The 25,147-nt window shown below is 41.1% G+C and overlaps 1 protein-coding gene across 1 annotated transcript in view; it reads left to right on the top strand.

Moving 5' to 3' along the window:
• Nucleotides 1-25,147, top strand: part of ARNT2 (aryl hydrocarbon receptor nuclear translocator 2) — an 81,140-nt gene that overhangs the window by 45,990 nt on the left and 10,003 nt on the right. The window contains exons 8-15 of the mRNA XM_019471328.1: nucleotides 1,454-1,530; nucleotides 3,678-3,812; nucleotides 4,692-4,766; nucleotides 8,864-9,015; nucleotides 16,347-16,419; nucleotides 16,577-16,700; nucleotides 20,868-20,967; nucleotides 23,591-23,729. Of these exons, the coding sequence (XP_019326873.1) occupies nucleotides 1,454-1,530; nucleotides 3,678-3,812; nucleotides 4,692-4,766; nucleotides 8,864-9,015; nucleotides 16,347-16,419; nucleotides 16,577-16,700; nucleotides 20,868-20,967; nucleotides 23,591-23,729 (875 nt within the window). The remainder of the gene's footprint in view (nucleotides 1-1,453; nucleotides 1,531-3,677; nucleotides 3,813-4,691; nucleotides 4,767-8,863; nucleotides 9,016-16,346; nucleotides 16,420-16,576; nucleotides 16,701-20,867; nucleotides 20,968-23,590; nucleotides 23,730-25,147) is intronic.

The raw sequence follows: 25,147 nt of genomic DNA, 5'->3' as shown, positions 1-25,147 counted from the left end.
AGTTAATTTAGGGCCAAATTTGTATCTCTGGATAGTAAGATCATTGTGTGGAAGACAAGGGGGGTTTGCCCACCTCATGTAGTGTGTGATGCTGAAATTCATACTGCGCCTCAATTTCCCACTTGTTAGAAGGGCCAGTAATGTGCCTTCTTTGTAAAGCTCTCGAGATCCCCTGATAAAATCCTAGTTATCTGTCGGGGGCTGCAAATGAAGTTAGGCCCCCAAAATTGTGAATTCCATTGCAAATAAAGTTTGAATATATTATACAAAAATATGGGGTTTTTTCTTTCATACTTTGTGTATTTTATTTTATTATATAGCTCAATGGGAACTGAAAAATCCCTGTAGAGTGCTATTTAGAAACTGATTGTCAGATAAGATTCAGTTATTTTGATACAAAATAACTTCCTTCAGAGACTGCTTCGGTTCACTCAGCAGCATTTACAGTCATTTTTCAGAGGCATCATTTAAGAAAGTTGTATGCTGTCATCCTCTGCACGGTCCAAAGATTGACTTACATTGGGAATTACAAATTTTGAAAATAAAGTGGCTGTTGTTTCATAATTGGTAGCTGCTTTGCCATTAATTTCATTAATGCTTTAAAGTGCCTCTTAAATGATTCACTGCCTGTTGTGACTGAGTTCCTTGAAAAGCCTTGTGAAAGAGTTTACAAATCACTTAAAATAAGTCAGCAGTGTCACTCTTGGAAGATGGTTTTTTTAAGTGCTTCATAGGAAATTGGTATCTCAAAACTGGAGTTGGGAAACAGCCTTAACTAAAGGCCTAGCCAACTAGCAAGTAAACAGAGCTAATCTGAACATTCCTATTTGTGACACAAACACTGAGATGGAAATCAGTACACATGTATGTTTTGAAATTATTCCTGTGTTTATAATAGTTACTCCTGTTACACAACTGAAACAAGCACTGTTAGCAAAGCATCCACATTTTTTCAGTCTTTCAACGTAATGACCCAGATTTAGTCCATTATAGAAAAAAGTAAAACCAGCTGTTAAATATGAGCACGAAGTTAATGAAAGATCTAGGCTGTGCTGTGTTTTTAAGGCTCATTATAATATATTATTCACAAAGAAAACTAAACATAGTGCGCATTCACTGAATGTATTAAGTGACCACGTGGTTCCGGTAACATGCTGTGGAGAAGTAGTCGTGGAAATGTTATTGTCCATCTCGGTGTATAGGGGAATTTTTGTATCTGCTTTGTCTTCGGCAGCCAAAATAGCTGATGTGGGTACTGTATATGCATGTGAGGTATGTAAGTTCGAGCATGACTGAGAAAGATCATCTGGTCTGAACCCAGAGATAATGCATTAATAAAGCAATAAAGTTATTTTGTATGATTTAGAGCATCTGGAATATAGAACCAGGCCAGCAACGTCTCTGCTCATCCCAATTTACTAATAATAACAGTATTTGTTATCATTTACTTTAGGAATGACTATACCAGAAGAGGACGCTGATGTGGGACAAGGTAGTAAATATTGCCTCGTGGCAATAGGAAGGCTTCAGGTAATGCCAGTCTTTCCTTATACAAACTACTTCTGAAAGCGTAATCGGTGTTGTGGTTTAGTTGTAAAAGATTTGCACGAAGTTCTGGTACTAGACTGTAACTTCTAAAAATACTACAAAATACGAAGCGCCTTGATGTCGGTGTGCAGCCAGTGACTTACAGAATCACAGAATGGTTTGGGTTGGAAGGGACCTTAAAGATCATCTAGTTCCAGCCCCCCTGCCGTGGGCAGGACTTGTTTAGAACATGTCAACAGAGCAAAATGAAAATGTGATTTTGGTGCATTATGTGTATTTAACCCAACAACAGCGGCAAAGGTGCTCCTGGAGCATGAGCATGTAGAGACCTGCTGTTCTCTAGGGTGCATAGGGCTGGGATATTCTAGATTGTGAGAAATGTGGGAGTACAGGTGCTGCAGATGGTAGGTTAAAGTGGCTCCCAAAGCCAGTGATATGCTGCTTGCTATTCTTTCATTCTTCTCTCTCTCTGGCTGATCAACTACTTGAGAAACTGCGATTGCAGGAGTTATTCTGAAAATGGTAAAGATAAGGCAGCAAGAGGCACTTCACAAATAATAGCTTTATTCTCAGTGTGTACCGTAGCATGCATTCAGATGTGATGATTCAGACAGCCGAGGGAACTGTGAGAATAAAATTTTACTTCCTTTTTGTCCAGACAGTTGCAACTGACGTTTTACATTTTCTTCCTTTGTCCATTGCTGACAAGAGTTCTGAACAGGAGCTAGAGCAGTCGCGGTGAGTCTCCTTCACCGCAGCAGGGAGACTAATTTTTATCTTCCCAGTCTGGGAATTCTGCCATGGGTGAACGTGTTTGAGCCTCCTGCATGATCTCCTGTTGGCCCGTGCTCGCTGCCATCTGCTAGGATGGCATCGCTCCTTCTTACAAGGTAGAATGACCCTTTCATTAGAGCACAGGTGCCAAACCCGTCTTATTTGAGGTGAACAGCCTGCACATTACTGCAAGTGTTAGAGCTTCTGCAGAGCGTGTCTCCATTGCGATGGCAGAGCTACAGAAGTATTGCATGATGTTTTTTAGGTTAATCATGCTTTTATAATAAAGGGTAATACATTCCAGTAATGGAGAGAAGGAATTTACGGGGATTCATATGTTACAGCTGCCAAAGAAAGATGATTTCCGAGAAAATCACATTAGTAACGTGTGGAGTGTCAAAACATCTGTTACGTTAGAAGAGCCACCAGGGTATGTGAGGGAGGGCAAGAGGAGGCTCTGTGGATGGGTTTAATCACAAAGGAGTCAAGGTGCACAAACTAAAAACTCTTCTGTAACAGCAAATTGCAATCTGGCATACGGTTAACTGGCTAATCTGCTTCAAGACAGCAAAAAAATGAGATTTTGCTCTTTTTGCATTGGGACCTTGTTAACAGAGATAGCTCTGGAAGTTGTAAGAAAAACAATGGTCTCATTTGTAGCCCCAGTAGGAATGAATGGATATGAAGTGGCCTGATTGCACAGGTTTCAGGCAGAGAGCTGGAAATACATCATTCTCTCTGATGAGATTTGAGGAGCATTTATAGGAGGACTGTGTTTTTTCATTATGAGCAGCCACTTGCTGGCCGAATATCACCTACCTCAACCTCTAGAGAACTTTGTTCAGGTTCTCTGGGTGTTTCAGGTGAGGTTCATCTCAGCTGAAAGTTGAGTGTTTAGTCTGAGCTATTGGATATGTCTACAGATAATGAGTTGGCCTCTTCTAGAGATTGACCTTCCTATCCTAAAATGGGTGGACTGAATTGTCCTCTGCAAGTCTCTCGTTCTTGATTGACAAAGGTAGGAACCAAGATTCCTAACTTTAGTGTGGTGCCACAAAGTGAGATGAATCTAGCTGTACTTATATTGTTACTATATCCCTCCTTCTTGGGAACTTCTGGTGTATTTGTTTTCCTGCTGTGCTGTTAAGCCTAGGTAGGTGCCATGTGGTGAGATATTTGCCCTGTAAACTAGGCTAAAGGCTGTTCTGTGTCATTTATCTGTGCTGTTGTTTTATTTATGACTTCCTTCAGTCATTAGCACTCTGCCAACAGATTTTGTTCTTTAGCTATGTAATCAAATTTGACTTAAGGTGACTGTTCAGTGGACTAAATGCTGTGGACTTCATTGGTCGTAGGTAACCAGCTCTCCAGTGTGCATGGACATGAATGGCATGTCGGTCCCAACTGAGTTCTTGTCTAGGCACAACTCTGATGGAGTCATCACCTTCGTCGACCCAAGGTGCATCAGCGTCATTGGCTACCAGCCCCAGGTCAGTGAGTCGCTGTGAATGTGGGGACTGGTTAGAGCTAATGAAGAAGATTCTATTTGTGCATTAAAAACGAAAGCAGCAAAATGTGAAGTATTTGTAGCTGATCATTCGTATGTCGTGTGCTAAACGCTGTTCATTTTTCTTTACCATCCACGCCTCTGTAAAATTTACAGTTTTCCCCTTTGTTATTTGGGGTATCTTTTTATACCTTTTAGATCCAATTAGAATTCTAACAGCAAGATGCTTTAAACCTTGCACAGCTTTCCAGTGAAGACATTTCTGTGATAGAAAGTTAACAGTGCTTTGAGACAGTTTTAGTCCTGTAGATCTTTAATTCTGCCAATCTATTGAACAATAAGCAAACATCATTTATAGCATCTATTTTCCTTTAGGCTTACATCTACTCCTCTGAATAGGAGGCTAGTCACAGAACTGAGTAGAATAGTAAATGGACTCCTGACTACCACTATCTCCCTTGGATAACTCTTTAACAGTTGCAATTTAGAGGCAAAAATAATTACTTGCTCATTTGTTTTTCCCATTTATTTTGATTTTAGGTAGCTTTATAATAACTGTTTTTCCAAAAATTAGTGCCATAAAATGAACTGTAGTACAGGATGTCAGTCTTTTCAAGACACCGTTTCACAGGTATTAAAAAAATCACTTAAAATTTGTTTGTAAATACATGTATCTATGCAACAGTACAAATATAATGTGCGACATGATGCCTACAAACCTTGTTTGTATGATTCACCCCCGATTAACTGAGTACTCCCATTAAGGGTGGTAGATCCAGTGTCTGCAAGGATCACTTGCAGATCTGCACGTGGATTTGTGTTGTGGTCTGGGTTTTTTACACAGCTTTATGTTTTATTCTAGGATCTTCTGGGGAAAGATATTTTAGAATTCTGCCATCCTGAAGATCAAAGCCATTTGAGGGAGAGTTTCCAACAGGTGCTGCATCCTGCTCCTTTTCTTCTGCCATTTATGTATTACTTAGTTCAGAGAAGTAGCTTTTATTTTTCATTTCAAGGTATTTTTCTGTTACACAGAAGGAGTAGCAAGATACGAAACAATTTGTTGATCAGTTACTAATCAGTTAAGCTGCATAAAGGGTAGTTTAAACGGCAGCATCTGTTTGCTGTGTTTTCAGGAATAAGTCACGTAGTTATAAATTTTGTTTTCTTTTTACAAAAAATTAAATGAGTGTTCACTGCACAGTTAGAGCTGTTTTGGAGATGCCTGTGTAGATCCCACTATGTTAAGCGGTAACCAAAGTGGGCTGTTGATTTCAAAGTAGTTACACTCCTCTGTAATGCTGGATTATTTATGACCTAAATTTGCTGCTAGCATAGATTACATGCTTCATACTTTAATGGAGTTATACCGCTTTACATCAATAGAGAATTTGGCCCTTCTCCCTATTAGGAATTGAAATGCAGACAAAAGTAACAAAAGAAATACTATGTATGGAAAGAGTTACTGATCTGGATTCATTTTTACAGTGGGCCACGTTTACATCAGCTGTATCAAAGGCATTTATTCCGTTGTAGAGCTTATTGTTTCAAATTGATCTAGGACATACAGTAGGAGAGCTTTCCCCAAGCCTTCTGCTTGTTGCTGGTCTTTTCAGCACCTTCCCGACTGCACTAGAAAGCGTGGTGTAGTATGTTTAACTGATTACTGAGGTTCAGGTGATCTCAGTCGTTCCAGATTTTCTGACAACAGCCTATATAGCTCAACCAAGTTTTGTTGATCCACCTTGCATTGGTTGCTGAGATGTATTTTCATCTGTGAAACGTGGATATGAAGTACCTTCTAAAATAATTTGTATAGCCAACTATTTATTCAGGCATGGCATGCAAAAGTGGAGCTTGAAAAGCCTCTCTGGGGAAAACAGCTAAATGCTGCTCTGTGTCCATAGAATAGATCGTGAAACTGAGGTTAATGGTCTCTACAGAGTGTTTGAGATATCAGTACTCTTGAGCTATTTCTCACCACCCCCTCCCTCAAGCGGAGACTACCAACCCCACTGCTGAGCTAGCAGAAAAGATCATGTGAGCACTCTGCATCCACTTCAGTGTCCCTTGAATGGACTGAGTTCAAACAGCAGCTAAAGACCTTTTAAATTCAAGATGTTGATTCACAGGCAGGAGCCTGTGAGAGTTAGATGCTTGAAATAGGTCACCACATCCAGTCATCTTCTCTGCCCCACCTTGGTTGGGGGTTTGATGCTGCAGCTAAACCTACCTGATGGTTAGCTGTCACCAGGAGTCAGGTCCTACTTCCACTTCTTCTCTCCTCCCTGACCTCCTCCCTACCTTTCCTAGTGTCCTGATACTAGCACAGATGGACTTGCCAGGTTGGCTAGCTAAGGGACTAATCGCTTTTGCATGGGACTAGCTTTCAGCTGGTTCAGCTCCCTGAACTTGTGCCTGATTGCATCAGTGGCACAAGAATGCATATGCTGTTTTTCACTAATGCCCAAATGATTGATTCCACTAATTTATCCAAGAGACAATGACAGAGAGCTGCTGGATAATAACACGTCAAACATCCGTCTCTGAAGTGATTGCCTGGGGCTCAGAAGGGCTGACTAACTAACATTCGAGTTAATGACTTGGTCCTCACTGCGTTCACCGAGAGTGAGATCAGATGGTGGGAGGCTGCTGGTGTATCCCTGAACTCAGTTGCTGGGGACTTCACTGTCACTACTCACTATTAGGCATGTGTCTAAGTGATTGGCTGGATCAGGGACCTACATGATTTGCTTAAGGTCATACAAAAAGACAGCAGGAAAAAATGCAGATTAGAAGTGAAAGTTCCTGTTCACTCGACCTGTGTCCAATCTATGAAAATATTGTGCTGTTTCTTTAGTAGGCAATTCCTTTTTCGGTATATTTTTGTTCAGTACAGTAGCAGTGTGATTGGGGCTGTTATTTCAGTCATGCAATAAAAGACTGAAGTAAACAGTTAAGCTATGCACCAGGTGGTTTTTATTTCCAAAGAATGTAAGAAAGTAAAGGTTAAACATTAGCTTTGAAATTTTTTGTGCTATCTTGTTTGTCTGCACTGTTTAAGACAGTTCAGGATTTTCCCACAAGCGATCTCTATGCTTTATATATTATTACAGAATTAGTGTTTGCTTAATTCAGACTTCAGGACAATAGATCACTGCAGTTTGTTTTATTATTGTTAGTTTTGCCTTAGAAATCTTTTCATTAAAAGGGTAACCGTGATTTCCAATAAACTCTCTTTTTTTCTAAAACCCTCTGAAAACTTGACATGGCTGATTTGCTGACAGTATCAGAACCAGATTGGTGCATAACAGAGGAGGGAGGAAGGGAGGGAGGGTTTTGCAGTTTTTGGTCAAGTGCCAGTATCCATCTCAAAGCTTTTACTTCCTTGGGAAGATAAATTCATTCATCAGGGTGGGAAAATCAGGTCAGAATAAGATAGTCTCAAGGCCAAGATCAACAAATAGAGTTTAGTATCAAAGGATCCAGAATACAGCTATTTGATATCCAGTAGGATGCTATTCAGATTGGACACTTTTACACAAGCTCTTTGTTTTTTACCCTGGGTGTGGTAGTAGAAAATTGCTGATAAAGGAATGTCGCTCACTGAACTCAAACTACAAAAGCATTTTTAAAAAAAAAAAAACAACCAAAAGGCATTTACCTCAGTATTATTTTGAACTTTCCTGGGCGTTGCTAAAGCTTTTTGTGTCTTCTATTTGCATTCTTTCCATTTAATCCTGTATCCAGTTGATCAATTTGAAATGCAGACCTTTGGAAAAAACAGGACTGGAGCATTTTTCCTAATCCAATTGCTTTTCGATCAAGACAGAGGGTAAATACTGGATTTTCTACTTTTAGAGAATACAGGCTGCAGATAGCTAATAAAAAATAAATTCCAGTGGATAAGGATTAAGAATCCACAACAAGATGTGGCATTTATTTGCAGTAGACCATCCCTTTCCTTCCCTGAGGCACCCCTGAGATAGCTTGGTGGAAAAGCAATAAAAAATAAGCACAGATAGCCCAGGTAAGTGCCAGCCGAATGACTTGAAACCGTGTAAGTTTTCTTCTGACTTAAACCAAGATTGTTAGATAATGCATAAAATGCAGTTACAGTGCCAGTGTGCAAGCGTCGTTTTGAGCGTACTTCTTTAGCTGGCTGCTTCTTACTTCTCACTTGATGCCCAACTATTGACTGCAACAAAACTTCAGCTAGCAAAGACAGAATTTGAACTGAGTATTGCCAGACATCTAAATTCTTAGTCATAAGCAAATAGGCTGTCCAAGCAAAGAATTTGCTCTCCGTTTTCATTAATACTATTAAAATGGACAGTGGCTTATTGGTGTTCTCTCCATTCAAAGACTGGCTCACTCTTTCTTGTTTTGAAAGCCAGAAGCAAGTGTTTCCTGTTAGCCCTTTGCCATCGTAGATGGTCTTATAATGCCTTTGGGGAAAAAAACCAAAACAACCGTGTATGGTTTCTAAAAAAAGCCATCTTTCTTAAGTGTTATCCTAAATTTTGATGCTGATGTGTGCTTTGGTATGTCACATGTATGAATTGTATAGCTAGGTATCCAAGCAGAAAAGCAGGTAGTCAACCTCAAAATGTTTTTTCTTGTGGGCTTTTGTTTCAGCTGCAATGTTTGGTTTATGGTTTACATATAAACATTTGAAAGATCCTCAGTTTGGTTTCTGTCAATCTCTCGATAAGCGTTCCACATTAAAACCTTCTGAAAGCTTCCCTGTTGGGATAACAGCACAACCTGTTGGTTGTCCTGAATCTGTATTCTTCTTATATGCAGGCTGGAAAATGGCATTTCATACAACAAAGCGTGAGGGTTTCATTCTGAAGGAAATAGCTGCAAATATGTATCAGATTTTGCTTATTCTCTTCAAATTAAGAATCTCCCTGCTGTGTCCATAGCTTTCTGTAATTCAAGTTGTAAAACACACCAGTTACTGCTGTTTACTATTCATTTGCACAGCAGGTAGCAATCGCCTTTTATTAACCTTTCCAAATGGTTTTGCAGGTTGTGAAACTGAAGGGTCAAGTCCTGTCTGTGATGTATCGTTTTCGTACCAAAAACCGGGAATGGATGCTGATCAGAACCAGCAGCTTCACATTTCAGAATCCCTATTCCGATGAGATTGAATACATCATCTGTACCAACACTAATGTAAAGTATGTGCCTTTCCAGATGCTCGCGTATGTGGTTTTGAAAGAATTTAAGCATTGCTTTTTGCTGTAGCCTGTTTCTAGCTACATTTGTTTCTCTATAACAGTACAGTCTGTAACAGGGTTTTTCTGCATCGTGAGATCTCACAGCGTAGCTGTTTCTCTGTGTCCTTATCCTGTGATGCTTCCAGGGCCTGGCTGCACTGGGGGAGAAACATCACTTACTTGTTATGTCATTAGACAAGCCCATTGATCTCAGTCCAGGCTGCCTTAAACTAGCACAGAGCTTCCAGCAGCAGCCCAGCTGTCCTGATAGTGGAGGAAGGTTAGCCTGATTCCTAAGCCAAAGAAAAAATTGCACGTCCGTGTTCACTGTGATCATACCATGCCATAGTCCTGGGCATCTTCTCCTTGAGCTGTGTCTACTCCTATGGCCTATGAAAGCTGGCAAAATTATTTCCTAGTAGGCTTGAGTGGGAAGGGTTCCTCAGTTAAGATCTGGTGGAATATCCCCAGGTATGGGGACAGATCCAACCCCCCTTATCTTAAGAGGGAAATTAAATCATCCTGTCTTTGAATTAATATTTTCAAAAATCTGTCATTGGACCTCTTAGGATGAGGTCACCCTAGGACTATAGTGGAGGTTCGTCACTGTGTAACTGAGCAGAGATGCTTTTGGAGCCTCCTGAGTTCTGAGCCAGTAACTGCAGAAGCTAATCTGGCCTTGATAAAGCCATCGCTTTATAGTGTGGGGGCTTTTTATAAATATTTCTTCTTTCCAATATAAACTTAATCTATTTCTAAAACAAAATCTGCTTCTGGTCTGACCAAAGATTTTTTGCCAAGTTTTTAGCTCAGAGGAAATTCTTGATTTTAAGATCTCAACCTGTTAGACTGTATAATGGAAATGCTGAACGAGCAGTCTGCTAGTGGAGATGCATGCTGAGAGCTCTCCACTTGCAAAACCAAACCCCTGGGGCTTCGGCATTTGAACTTAGAAAGCTAGTAAGTGTCTTTGCGTGTTCCTTGACTTGCTCCTTTGGACGTCACACATACCTGGACTAGAAGGGCTGTGTTTTCACTCACTTGAAACCCAGCATCACAATCGTTTTGCTCAGTTTTTTCTGCGTACCCAAAAAGTTGGGCTAACTGAATAGTTAAGCTCATTGAAAACAAGCAAATGTGTCTTGAAATCAGACAGCTGAAGATCTCCCTGTCTGCACCATGCATCAAAATAGATATTTCCACATTTCTGCTGTCCCATATTTCTTTTCCAGATAATTTGTATATGCAAAAACAGGCCTGCAAAACAAAAAGCGACTTCTGAAATCTGTCCCAGGCTGGCTTAATTGTGCTTTGTTCCCAAGAGTCCACAGATCAAAAAGTGGGGTTGTAGACTTATGTTGTGTTGGCTCTGGGAATGTTTTTTTCCGAGCCTCCACTATACTGTTCAGTTTGGCATCCCAGCACTTACTGTGATGAATAGGACTGTGCCAGCTTCTGGCTCTTGTTATATCTCTCTTGCTAGGTTTGAATAACAACCCAGAAATGCTGACCTAATATGGAAGTTGCCTGCTGCTACTTTGACAGAGGATGGTCCCTCTTTCCTGTCATGTAGAGAATGTTCTAGTCTTATGGCAAGATACAACCCATTATACGTCTGCTTTTGAATAGTAAAAAGAATGCATTATTCAAACTGTTTTCTGTTTTCCCCCCTGTTCTCTCCCACTTCTCAGACAGATTTCCAAAGAGGGCTTACTGTAATGTACTGCTGTTCCTGCCTGTTTCTGGATTTATTTATTTTTTTTGCACATTTGGGGTCATGTTTTGACTTCTGATTTCCTAGATGCCTTGGGGAGTCGTACGTCATGGTAACTGTTGATTTCCGCCTCCTCATTCAGCTCCTGCTGGGGCTAGATGTTCGGCACCGACCCCAGTGCACGTGGCCATCTTTACGTGTCGGTGGAAGTATCAGATGCTCTGGGTCCAGCAAAGTGCTTCACGTGGAGACCAAGCAGGGGTGCCTTCCACTGCGCAGTTGTAGGCAGTTCTGCACAAGAGACAAATTTTGATTTGTCTATCGCTGTGATAACCTAGCCAGCTCCATAAAATACAGGTTTGAGGCAGTTAAAAATTCATCATGAAACTGTAAAGACAATGTAGCCAAAAGTTCTAGGTTTAAATCAGTTTTTAACTAAGGATAGTTTAAAGCCACAGTACGTACGTCTGTGTGTCTGTCTGTTAACAGAATAGCTCTCATTTTGCGTTGGTCAGTGAACAGCGTTTTCCCAAAAGACTGTAGAGGGCAGTGGTGGTTCCAGTTGTGGAGGGATTAATTGATTATTTTTTTGTTTTGGTTGTTTTGGGTTTTTTCTTCTTCTTTTTTTTTTTTTTAAAGGTACTCCTTTGGAGCTTCAGTCAACTTTCCAAACTTGCTTTTGGTGCGGAAGGGTAACGAAACATTAGGTTCAAATGTTCACTTAGTTCCTTGCAAAAAAAAAGAAAAGAAAACTTCTCTTAGTTTCGCTTGGGTGTAGTCATCCAAGAGAAACTTCCTGGAGAAATGAAGCATTTAACGATTAGCATTTGTGCTGGGTTTGGCTGAAAAGAAGAGTTCCCCCGTTTGACCACATCTTCCTGTGTAGTTAGGACTGTTTGATTTCCAAAAAGAAGTAATTGTTGTGATCAATGTTTGTTTAACATACACATAGAGCAGCATTTGAATAAAATAATCTGTCATGATGATAGATAAAACTATATAAAAGTCTTTGTATACATAGAAGGAGGATATTTTTCTGACCTTTATGGAAATTTTGATGTTTCATTTTTGTAAGCCCCAAAGTCCTATGTTGCACTGCGTGCATTCAGGACAACTGCAGGATTCATAAGTCTCAAGAGTCTTGTCTCGGGGTGAGCTGGCACAGGTCACTGCTGGAGGCAGCCTGTTGGATGAATCAGCCCGCGCTTGTGGGAGAGATGCTTTCTGTTTCGGATTCTCATGGGCCAAAATACTAAAGAGATCAACTATTCTGATAAAATTCCGGTCTGTGGTAGTGGTGCTAAAGACTTACTTTCTCATGATCCCTGTGCCATCTGTGGGCTATCTGATCCCTCAAGGCCAGTGTAAGACAGACCCTTTCACAGGGGTGACTTTGAAACTGTAGGCTAAAAGAGGGAGATTTTGAGAGTTTCTGAAAGAGGATTTTACAACGGCAGCCCCAAGGCTTTTATTACTCCCTTTTTGTCCAAACCAGACACAGGAAGCACGTGTGCCTGTATTATATAAAAATAGCTTGGTAGCGATACAGTAGTATTGTTTCTCTCCCACCATAGAGACTGATAATTTTAAAGTTCAAATCCTTTTTTGGTTACTCTGATGCCTGGAAAAGGAACAGGTGACTTCAGTGTTTATAAAGAGAGATTAATTTGGCTGAAATCCTCTCCAATGTCAAAGGAACTTTCACAGAATCTTCCCTTTTCCTCCAAATACATTTACTGAAGTAAATTTGAATTAACTATCAAAACCTTCAGATTCGCTTAACCATTCCTTGTTCAAGCCAAGGGCTGTCCCAGTTTTATACCGAATCTGTGGGTGAGCCAGGATTTCCTGCAGTACAGGCAGAGTCCTCTGTTGACCCAGACAATACCTTACTTGCTATGTTAGGTATCCTGTAGAGCCAGGAAATTTCTCTTTCAGCTGTGAAACTGAAATTGAAACGAAGGATAGTTCGGGTTTTGGTTGCAAACTCAGACGGCAATTTGAGTTTTGCCCAAACTGGTAATAAGCTCTGGTTCTGTATCACCTTTACAAAAATGATCTAGCAATTGCGTGACTGAAGGGACCTGCCTGAGTTGACTCTTCAGTCAAAAGGGCTGGTTAGGTGGCAAGGTCCGAAGCAACCACGACAGCAGCGCTCAGCTCTCCCCGGTCGGCCGGTCCATGAATTGCTGCACAGTTTCTTTCAGGTTTCAAGCATCGTTTGAACAGTAGCAGCAAACAGCAGCAGAAGATGCTAACCTGGCTTTACACTTCAATCTTAATTAAGTGCAGCGTAGCTCGCACAGAGTTCAGTGAAGATACACTTAAGCATTTGGGTTTTATAGGAAATGGATTTGGGAGGTTGTTCCCAAAGTTCAGGGCTGTTAACACAATGTGGTATTTATATTGTACTGCAGCTTAATGAGTATTAGAGATAAAAGGTACAGAAGGGTGAAGGAGCACTAAGTTAGAAGTGCCTACAAAACAAATAACTAGTAAGTATGCTGTTTTGTTTGGCTCATTTGTATGTATATGGCTGAATCAAGAAAACATACTTTATACGGAACAGAAGAGACCTAATGTGCTGTTTATTGACACACGCACCAAGTCATTCGTAGTAAAAACAAATGAAACAGTGTAATTAGCTTTCACGTTAACAACAGGATTTAATGGGTGTTTATTGTCCGCAGGGTGGTATTTAGAAAAACTTCCCCATAGATTTGCCATGATTAAATTACCTCCTATAGTTCTGTTGGAAAAGTATGCATTTTATGCTTGTGAACAAAGAATTTCTTTGCATTCCAGAGGTAATTTTTAGGAATTTTCTGTTGGCTAAAGTAATGTGGAAAATCCGTGGCGCTCTAATGACCTAGAGGACTGACTTTTCTTGCATGTTACTCAGCACAAAAGTGATTCCGTGCATTATGTGTTCTTACACCATAAGGCTAGCAGAAGGCTTTTGGCCATCTACTCTGATCTTCTGTTTGTTGCGGGTCACAGATTTTTGTCCAATTTGCCATGGAGCCTAGTCTGAGCAAAGTGTCTTCTGGAAAAGCATCAAGGGATGGAAAAATCTGTTATGTATTTCAGTAGCTTGTTTGAGGAGTCTCTCACATTCCCATCAGTTTGTGCCTAATTTGTCATTTGACTTTGTCTGCAAGTTTGTCTCTCAGTCCCTAGACATTTGAATCTATACAGTTCAAAATTTAAAAGAAGATTTGGATAAAAATCTGAAATTCAAGCCTGTGGCCAAAAATGTATCCTAATTTTCCAGAGTTTCAAATCCATGATCTTGCTATTTTGTAAAATCTCATCTATTACCACCTGTCACATCATAGTGTCTCTCTGGGGGAAAACCCACGTGGTGTGTAATTCCTGCCCGTTAGGTGATTTTTCCTTCAGAAAGAGGCCAGAAGCATACAGAAACTGTGACCACTGTCAAGTATCGTTTGCCAAGCATCAAGCTTACTTTCTTGTCAGTCCAACTCCAATCTTATCCTAATCTCTGAGCTTTAGCATAATTTGGGGGTGTTTATAGCTTCTTTGCTAACTGAGCAAAGAGCCTCACAGAGATAATACGCTACCTGCGCATCCTCAGGCCAGAAGTAATCTTGCTAATTGTGACCAAGCGACAGAAAACAACTATTAATGGAAGGTGCAAAACATTTAGATAATTTCGCAGCTGCTGAGTATTTTTGTCATTACACAGGCAGTTTTCCTTGAGATGCTGCAATGCCAGCAAGCTCCCAGCTTCACCCTAGAGACTGATTCAGTGCCCTTCGTGGTATTGGCCCATGCCAGAGCTAGGGACTCTGCCTTCTCCATGCAGTGATGCTTCTTCAGACAAGGGCCACGGCGGAGCCTTTCCTTTTACAGGGAAATCTCAAGTTGTTGTGCCTGCGCGTCAGCTGGCCCGTTGGCTGCAAGCTGCTTTCAACGCGAAGTTGTGAAATGAAGGTGGTGCTGTGGCCATGCTGTTCAGGGCTGTTGTTTGATCAGGCTACAGCCTGGGCACAGTTCAAACCCAGCGCTGTGCTGGCAAGATCATGTGGCTCTCGCGCTCTGCCGTCCCAGCTCGGTGTTGGGACAGAGCCAACAGGCACACAAACCTATGCTCAGACAAGCGAGGTTCCTAATGACCCAACGTGTGGATGGCGTAAGTCCAAACAAGAAAGCATAAGTTCACATTTTAATGGTAAAATTCCGGTCTTAATGCATCGGTAGCACTTTCGCCTTTCGTTTCCAAAGGATTGGGTTTTATTTCTCATAAACTGTAACTGCACGGTGGCTTTTTGTGTAGAAGTTGTTTTGTTACAGTAACTTCAAAATTTCCAATAGCAACAATTAATAGAACTATTTGATTACTTTTTTCTAAATTAGGGGCTTTGAATTTGTGTCCTTTCAGAATTAAAAAAAGCAAGTGAAGAAATGGATTCAGAAGATCACTGTGCTAGATATATTACAACTATATAAAAGATCTGCACATTTTTATAAATAGACGATATTTGCACATGTAGAATGTGAACATGCCTGACTTACCACCACTTGCATGATGTCCCTACAGGTCACCCGTCGGTTAATTCTCATGACTTCCGATGATTTTATCTGTTGATATTGGCTAATTGTTGTAGTTAAGTAACAGCTCCTGGCACTAAACACAAATCAAGTGCATTTCAAGGATCTGCAGAGTTTTCAACACTAAAGTTCTTCATTCTGGCATATGGCCTGTAACATTTATTAGCTCTGGCAGTTTCTTTTGAAGTATTTTTCTATTGCTGCTGCACATTTAATTTTTCCTAAATTCATATAATTGGATTAAGGCTATTAACTTCCAGTGATTTTTATCTCATTTAAACAACGGATATTTTTTGTTCAGTTCTGATTAGCATGAAAAGGAGACTTGTGTTTTCTGTAGCATTTGTCAACACAAATTGTTTTTATGTAATGTCTTGATTTTATATAGTAGCACAAGCAATTTATTTCTGGACATTCACTGCCTTAAAAGCTTTCAAAAATTGAATACAATCTGGACTTGGGTCCTGAGGAGAGTAGAACCAAAGCATGTTAAATAGGTTTTATTACAAAGGAGGATTTATATGCAGTTCCTTCTAGCTCAACGGGTTGTTCCATTTGGTCTGACATGCTTCAGACAGAGCTGCGATCACTTTTTCTTATTGACTGGCATAACTCTGCATTAATGTTACTGGAGGTTTCCTGTTTACTTCAGTAGGATCAGTGAAGGGGTCTGGTATATTCATCGTTATCATGAGGAAGACATTCTTGGTGTCTTAGTAGTGAATTCTTAAATCCTTTATAAGGAGGTTGTATTCCATCCTCCATTACTTACCCACCTACATTTCTGGGCTACTACAGCAAAACTCTTCACGTGCCCTGCTACATTCCTGTGGTGCAAGCTTTCTCAAATGAGAAAGCTTTAAAAACAGATGAATCTCACAGTAAAGGATTTACTAAATCATCTGAGGGACGTTTCACTTGGAGTATAAAATAGGAGACCATGGTTGTTCCTTTTTGTATCTGAATTGGTTTTTGTAATGAAGTCATTTTGTCTCCTTTGCAGACAACTTCAGCAGCAGCAAGCAGAACTTGAAGTACATCAAAGAGATGGGCTGTCATCCTATGACTTATCTCAGGTGAAATTTCTCAAGTTTTTATTTTTGTGCCTGTGATCTTTTAAAACGTAAAGCAATGGCAGATTTCAGCAAAATTAAAAATACATTGTGACTGTCCCTGAATTCCTTTTCGGCAAATACGATGGAGGGAATTACCTTCCTCTGTGTATCTCAACAGGTGCCTGTTCCAAGTATACCAGCTAACGTTCATGAGGGTGGAAAATCTGTGGAAAAGCCTGATGCTATCTTCTCCCAAGAGAGAGATCCTAGATTTGCTGAGATGTTTGCTGGAATAACTGCTTGTAAGTGAATGTTTCTGATGTTTAATTTTTAATACTGTGTTAGGCTTGGTTACATGACGTGGAGCACAGCTTCGGGAGAATGAAGAGAAACTACAATGTGGCAGAGAAATTTCCAAGCAACATCAGTCTTCAGGACGTTTCCTAGAATTTGCCCTTAGTTGATGTTTCCCCTGAAGATGATGAGGAGTAAATTCAAGGAGGGAAGGACAGCTTTCGTGTCACCAGAGCTACCTATTTTTGATTCTCTTTTCATTTTACAGGGGCACCTTAGGCAGTGTTCGTAGATACTAAACATACTGAGCAGAACTTGCCATTTCTAAGTATATATTTTCTTTCTTAAACAGCAGATGTGAGTTCATCTCTCTGAATAGACATGGATTAAGAAAGTTACCATGCAGTCTTAAGATAGGCCTGCAGTTTTTTATCAAATCACCAGCTTTTGCACTGATGCTTTCAGAGGCATATGCTGCCTTGAAGTGTAATAATATACTTGTTCTCTGGTCAGTTGAGGCATCTCCAGTCACGGTGAGTCCTTGCTCTTTTTCCCACAACTTTTGAACTTGTCAGCAAGTTCTTATAAGAGTGATAGGAGTCTCAGAAATAGTATGTTCTTCTATATTTTGTGAAAATTACTGTGAGGACAGAGTCCTTACTGAGTGCCCTCACCGAAGGATTTCCCAGCTCTGTTCTAAGAGGTAGCAGCCACCTTGTCAGTTGGACAGACATAGCTGACTCAAACTAGCCCCAACCTATGCTGCCTGTTGCATTAACAGACAAAAGTCATTGAGAAGACTGGCAGCTGAAGGGGTCATCCGAAATATATCTGTAGGAAACCAGGCTCATTAATTCCACTGCTCATGGAAGAACTCATTAATTGTTTATTGTTCTTAACTGTCCTCACTGAAAAAGAGAAGTTTTTACATTTGTTTTAAATAAATCAACGTGCGCGTCACGCAGCGCATGAAGGAAACAACCCACAGGGTTTGACTCCAGGGGTGTTGGGAGATGACCTCACTGCATTGGTTTCTTATGTCTGGCTTGGCCTTTTCAAATGGAGAAAGCATTGTAACTGCAGGGTAGACTTGACATTCTGTCCTCCTGTTGCTAGGACTTCTCTGTTATTCCTGTTCATCCTTGTCTGTCTACTCTAACAGTGAAGTCAACAGCTGAGACCATAAAAGGGGTCCATTAGAAGGTAGCAAGACTCCAACCCTAAACACCAGATTATGTTTTTCCAAGCAAGAACATCTTGCTTTTTGGCTGCCTTATTGGCTCTTTTTCAGGCAGCTCTCAACTGTTTGTGGGGAGGGGTTAGGGTTAAGGGTCTAGCAAGCTGTGAGGTAGCTGGGAGGTTATGTTCTTGGAAATGCCATTTCTCTTCTCATTCTTATCAATTTACAGGCTATGCTTTTTTTGGGACGTTCACCCTGTCTGAATTTCTCATGGGAGCTGTGATCAAGGTCTTCTCTGAATGATAAAAAGAGCTGGTTCACAGTTAGAGATGAGATACGCTGTCCAAAACCAATATTGACAAACCTGCATGCTGCCTGCAAGACATTTGCATTATGTTGATACCCGATCTCATTCTCTGCTATGTTCTGTAAAAATACAGGTTTGACATAGGGAGATTGTTGCCATAATTGCATGCAGTGGCCACACATAATTAAAAAACAAAAGTGGGGAGAGGAAGCCTGGCTTCAACCGATTCATGCAAGTGCTTTGAAGCACGGGATGATGCGGTTCTTACAGAGATCTTCTTCATTCTACAGGCAGAAACAATGGTCCTGCTGGGAGAAGGGCATATCATTGACCAGTACAGAGATGGGGTTTAGAGAGAAACAGGTCTAAGGATGCAGGTAAAACACCAAAACAAAATAGGTTTTCAGTGCTGTACCAAAGGTGAGAGCAGAGAATTAGTGCGTAAAGTCCTGAGTGGGAATGCAGCTGGGAGAGATGAGGGCCAGATTCAGAGGCTGACGAGCATTCGATGTAACCCATGAAAGAGATTTTAAAGCCGATTTAGCTGCTTGCGATTAGTTTAGCTGTTCCCTTTGTCTTGGCCTCATCCTGCGGCACAGACCCTGGTAGCTGCCATGGCAACTCTGCTCCGCTTGAGGAATTCCAGTTCATTTAGGGCACTCTCAATTTTGCTGGTGAGTTGTTCTCAAATATCTAAAGTACCAGCAGGATTTTGGCTCAGTCTCTTCCAACCCTGAGAGTTTGGTATCCCTGTAAAGGGTGGCCTTAGAAAATGGGACATCTCATGCAAGAATGACATTACTGCAAAAAAAGGCATAATCATCTGTCCTTCTCAGAGATATCCCAACCCATTCTCAATTCTTCCTACTACATACGCAACCTTCTCTAGGCCTTGTCCCCGTTTCTCTTTTTCTTTTTTTATATGAGAGCATAGGTTTGCAGCCCAGACTCGGTGTCTGTGCTGGGCAATATATGTAGCCAGTGAGGAATTTCTACAAATTTCTACATTACAGAGGAAAAGCAATGACAGCTGGCATCAGTGGCATGCACGCTCCTTCTCCGAGGCTCCTGTGAGGTAATTGGAGGTGACTTTTTTCTTTGGGAAGGCGAGCTTAGATTCTTGTTAGGAACATAATGTAAAAAGAACTTGGGTAACAGAGAAACTGCTGTGTGTTGGAGGCCTTTGGTGAGCCACACTCACAAGGTCTCTAAAAGCTAGGGAAAACTAAAAAATACTTCTATTACTTGTGAGTTGAGTGGGCCTTTTGTCCAGGAGAGCACCTTGTGAAATGAGTGGGAATCTGAAAAGAGCCAAGGGGAAAATGAGGAGGCAGACTTGACTTCTAGGCCTGTCAGAGGTGCATAGCAACAAATGGTTGCAAAGCCATCAGCGAGTTGCGGGGTGTTTTGCGCTTGGTGGTAGTAAGGCAAGATGGGGAAAGGGAATAAAGGGTGGTGGAGCAGACCTTTAAATTATTTTAAGAAAAGTAGTAGCAGTGAGGTTTCCCTGGGCTTTGGATTCATCCAGTGCCAGAAAATTAAATTAAGGGACCAAATGGCACTGTTCACCCAGTCTCGTTTCATTTCAATTAGAGCTTGATCTCCAGTTGCCACATTAAGAGTAGACTATAAAAGTTAATGGCATCTCCGTGTGTGTTATTCACTACGGTAGTCGTCTTACACCCCACTGGGATGCTTGCATCCTATTTCATGGCTCCCTCAAGCCACATATAGGACAGCAAAATCCATAAGAGACCAGTGTTTTGCCTTGCCACAGCTCAGGTGCCCAAGTCTTGCAGACACTCAGAAGCAGAGTGCCTCCAGCCACCTGTGAGATTGAAATGCAGGTAGGGGCTGCAGAATCACCCAGGTTTGCAAGTAGTCACCCTGAGATCTGCAGGCATGCCACCAGGCTGCCTGGGAGAGTCGGGTGCTCCTCTCCGGCTGTCCTGGAGGGAAGCAGACTGTCAGCTGGTTAGGAGAGGGGCTCTTTGACACCGTTCCTTGGGCCGTTTAACCCAGCGGGGTGTGGGCCCTCAGCTGCTACCTCAGTGCAAACAGGCTGCGATAACAGCGGCGGCCCTGGAGGGCTTCTCCTGGTGCCAGAAACGTACCCTCACCTGAGGCCACCCCCAGGTAGCCACAGAGGTGCACGCGCATCAGACCTTTTTCAGACCAGGCTTGTTTCATGTGGCATTCCTCCGTTCCCCTGGGCAGACCCTCCCATCTTTTTTCCAGAAAACCTTTGTTCCCCTTTCCAGTCTGTAGCTGGGACCCATGCACCCATCACTCCCCGCCTCAGCCAGAGCCGCTCTCTGCCTTCCGTTCCCCCTCCTGCCTGCATGGTCAGGAGCAGCTTCCAGTGGGCACAGAGAAGGTCCAGGCTGCGTGGCCGGAGGGCACATACCCGTGTTATGTTCCATGCAAACAATAGCATTAATGAGGTACATGCTGCCAAGAGGGTATGAAGTAGACGCAAACCAGCTGTGCCTCTCGTTTCATACTGAATTGTCATATAGCCCTTTTGTGTCATTCTTAATGTGTTCCACAGGGCTTCCTCATAAAGCTTTAAGAAGGAAAGAAAAATCCCTGCTGCGTATATACATTGCAATTCTCATTAAACATTTTTGCCTTCATTTTCTCATCCCCTAAACTTTTCTCTTTCTGTGATTTGCTTTTCTTTTGTAGCAGATAAAAAAATGATGGCCTCAGCATCCACAGCAGGAAACCAGCAGCTTTACTCACAGGGAAGCCCATTTCAGCCAGGACATTCAGGAAAGACTTTCAGGTACTGTAGTCCAGATCCTGAATGTATCAGCTTCTGTCTGATAGTGGGGGACTGTTCCTCTTCGATCTAGTGGAAAAAAACCCCAACCTAAGATGCAAGGGCTTTCTTTACATGAATGAACTTTGCTTTGTGTACACTTTACTCCTACATGATGTCTCAGCCCTTAGAGTAGGCTTACAAGCTGAGATGATTTGGATATCTCTGTTAAAAATAGTGGCTGGTAAGTAGATACTTGTTGCTGTGATGATGTAATTGGAAAAAAGGTAAGAAGCAGCAACAAATCATGAAGGGAAATAAATCTGAGAGGTGATGGGGCAGACTCAGAGTTCTGAGGAACATTCAACCAAGCTAGGAAGGTGCAAAGATTTGTTTTGCATTTGCAGCTGTCAGTACTTCTGCAGGCTGCCTTGAAGGGCATCAGTGTGGACACCTTATTAAAGGGAACAGAGGGATGCTTCATCCATAGTCCCTGGTGAGGGCTGGGACACGGGCATGAATAGTTTTCTAAGGCAGCTTCCAAATACACATAAGGTGGTCGTCTGGCATTTTCGAGGCATTTTTGAGTTATTCAAAGTGCGTGTTGTTGTCTACCAGCTAGCAATACAGATTTGGCTAATCTGAAGTTTAAGAGTTTGCTTTCATCTCCAGTCACTTTTTGAGAGTGTGGTAACAGTGATTATATTTACCTTAATGCCTTTCGTATCACCATTCTGGGACTGTCATACTGGAGTTTCATTCTCCTGTTTTAGACCAGCCAAGGTTGTGAATGTGAAGGAACAGCCATGCAGAGGCTGTCAGTTCCAGGAATTAGAAAACATCTGCAAACAATAATTTTATTTAAACCAATGTGTTCCTAAAATTATAATTGCTAATAATCTCAGTGGGGAGAAATAAAATCCCCGTGGGTGTGTTTTGTCAAATTAAAACCAAGAATAACTTGGGGGGGATATGACAGTAAATTAAAATGTCTTTTAATTGGATATTGTATATTACTGGATGGTTGACTTGCCATCTTGGGGTTTGGCATGTGTTTTGTTCATTTCCTTTGTTAAATCCTCATGTTTAACTATAGCTTTTTCCCTGCTGCTGTTCTGTTACATCAAGTGATGACACATCTGCCAGCATTTCCACCCTCAATGAACTGTCCTCCTTGAATGCTCTCCAGGCTGGTCCGTTCAGTCACTCAGCCCGGGCAGCCTTTAGGCACTATTTTGCACACTCCTGGTTTCAAAGTCCATATTCCAGATACGGTCTAAGCCCCTTAGACGATGGGACTTGCCAGTCCAGCTGGGAAGGTGTTGGCAGTAGGGCCAGCCCTCCCCAGCAGCTGTTGTGTGCTTCCGAGTTCAGCCAGATTTAGATCGACTTTCTGGTCCACATTTCCCTCTTTGGAGACTCTGTGGTAGTAAAAAATAAAAATAAAATAAAAAAAACAGAAAACAAACTCTACAAAGAATTTCTAAACACACACTTTGCTTTTAGGTGGCTTAAGAATAACTACTCCCATATTCAAATGCCTGCCACATTTTGCTTACCACTCTGGGAGGGGTTTTGTCAGCCTTCTCAGAGGATTCAGATTCCTCCTTCCTCTCTGCTCAGCCTTGTTTACTTCTTTTCCTAATCTGCTCTCTTCTTTCTCTGTAAGATTCTGAAAATAGACAATAGGGAAGGGTGGAGAGAAAAGAGCAAGCTGTTTCAATTGATGCACAAAAGCATTTTTATATGTTGTGTCTTATTTCTATTCATTTATATATTTGTATGTGACATGTAAAATAATAAATCTGTATTTTTATATATAAAAATATATAAAAGCACATTCACAATGTCTGGTTATATAGATTCAGTTGTTCAAGACCTACATGAGAATAACATGGTAAAGTGGAGCAATACATTAAATTTAACTTCTAATTAGGAATTTCTGGGAAATTTCTCTGTAGTGAAATTCAGTAATTAGGAAACAGCTAACGTATAAACAAGTTCCTTTGGAAATACTTTTGGGGTTTTTTTTAATTCCAAAGCTATTACATTAGTTTTTCTGTCTTGATTATTCTTTTGCCTGGATATATAACTGCATGCTCTTCTTTAGCATCAGTTGGTGAAAAAAGTAATTAAAAGCTCAAATTTTTAATATATAACACATACTTTTTAATTCCAAGGCAGGAAACAAATAAAGAAGTACTTAAAAGTACCATCTTTTTGTGCATCTTCATTTAAGATGGCATTTAAGCACATGCTTAAATAACGGTTGATTTTAAACATAAATTTAAAATTAAGTAGCTGCTTGAATACTCTCTGCAAGCAGGTTTTTTTTAATTCATTAAATATTAAACTAGTATGGAGCTAAGTGTTTATGCACCGTGTGTTAGGCTGATTTTATTCTTGCAAGCCCTTTCAAAGAGATTACAGAAGTCTAATTCAAAATAATTTTGCCCTCTGCGTCTATGTGAACTGACACTTTAGAATGCCAATATGTTTCATAGTTTTGCGATGGTTTTAAGTCATTTTTAATTAAGACAGATTGAACAATTAGTTTTAATGTGATTATCAACATTTCCGTGTCTGGAATACTATTTGTGCATCGAGAATATATCCTACAAATGAGGCACTGTTTCTGTTCCTTTAGTTCATCTGTGGTACATGTGCCTGGTGTGAACGACATCCAGTCTTCTTCATCAACAGGCCAGAATCTGACACAGATATCTCGCCAGCTAAATCAGAGTCAGGTTGCCTGGACAGGAAATCGCCCACCATTTCCAGGACAGGTATTGATTAAAGGTGTTTTATTTTCATGGTCAGTAAAGATTTGCAATCTCTGTGCTTTTTACAAAAGAATTAGTAAACCCCATTTATAACGTGATTAAATGTACTTTGTCGTTATCATTTGTGGTTGGAGAGAAATCGGTTCCCCCGCTTCTGCTCCTTGGCAGGTTATAATAATTTGAGACAGCTGCCCTATGCGTAACTGCATTTAGTTTGTAATAGTGTTCATAATAGCGGCAGTCACTACGCTGACATAAATCCCAGTGGAAGGTCTCAGTCCTCCACTTATTTTTATATGTGCACTGAATGAAGTAAAAGAGGACAGCTGTTACGCTTTAGTATTAAGCCCGTGAATTAAATCTTTCTTGGACCAAGACCTTGCACCCAGCAATGTTACCCACAGTTAGCAGAGTTATCAGAAAGGGGCACAGACAAATCCAGGCATGAATTCAGAGCAGAGGCTACTTAGCCTGTTGCCCCTCCGTTAGCGCTGCCCAGTGTAGCTCACGCTGTGTCGTGTGCGGGAGGAAACAGCGCAGCCCTCCATCAGGTGCCCTGCACTTGGCAATGTTAACCCAGAAATCACCTCTTGTTCTGTGTAACAATAAAAAAACTGTTTTGAAACTCTGTTAAAGACAAATAATATGAAATAATCATGTTTGATCTGTCATTAATGCAGCTCTTAATCACTCTTGACTTTCCATTGTTCAGTAGGCTAGAACAGCATGTTGGGGCGGGCACTAAATAATTTTTCAGTAACTGAATTGTTTCCACATGAATCACTGATTCTTCCCAGCCCTCAGTGTGCCGTGGTTATTCTGTCACACCTGTTTAATGAAATCTAGTTGTAACATTAACTTTTTTTTTAAATGATATGGAGGATGCTAAAAATTACTAAAAAAAAAAAAAATTACTCATCCCTCTTACTGTCCAAATTCTGTCCAAGTCAACAGAGTTTGTATGTGAGTGTAGGGAAATTGGAATTCATTCATCTATCGTAAATAAAGTAAAACAGAGTTAAGCCTTGCAGAAGTGACATGTCATGCTCTCACTGTCATTGTGGAAACCTTTAGAAATTACGATTTCTTAGCTTGGAACTGAGCTGAAGACTTAATAGCATCTTCATCATGTTATATGCCTGTTGGGATCTGTTTTCCTCCCCCAGCTCCCCTGCATTTGTCCAAGAATCGTAGAATCATAGAATCGTTTAGGTTGGAAAAGACCTTTAAGATCATCGAGTCCAACCATTAACCTAGCACTGCCAAGTCCACCACTAAACCATGTCCCCCAGCACCACATCTACACGTCTTTTAAATACCTCCAGGGATGGTGACTCAACCACTTCCCTGGGCAGCCTGTCTCAATGCTTGACAACCCTTTCGGTGAGGAAATTTTTCCTCATGTCCAATCTAAACCTCCC

This window comes from Aptenodytes forsteri, unplaced genomic scaffold, assembly GCF_000699145.1.
Source record: "Aptenodytes forsteri isolate BGI_AS27 unplaced genomic scaffold, ASM69914v1 Scaffold1, whole genome shotgun sequence".
Taxonomy (NCBI): domain Eukaryota; kingdom Metazoa; phylum Chordata; class Aves; order Sphenisciformes; family Spheniscidae; genus Aptenodytes; species Aptenodytes forsteri.
This window is presented reverse-complemented; position numbering and strand designations above follow the sequence as displayed.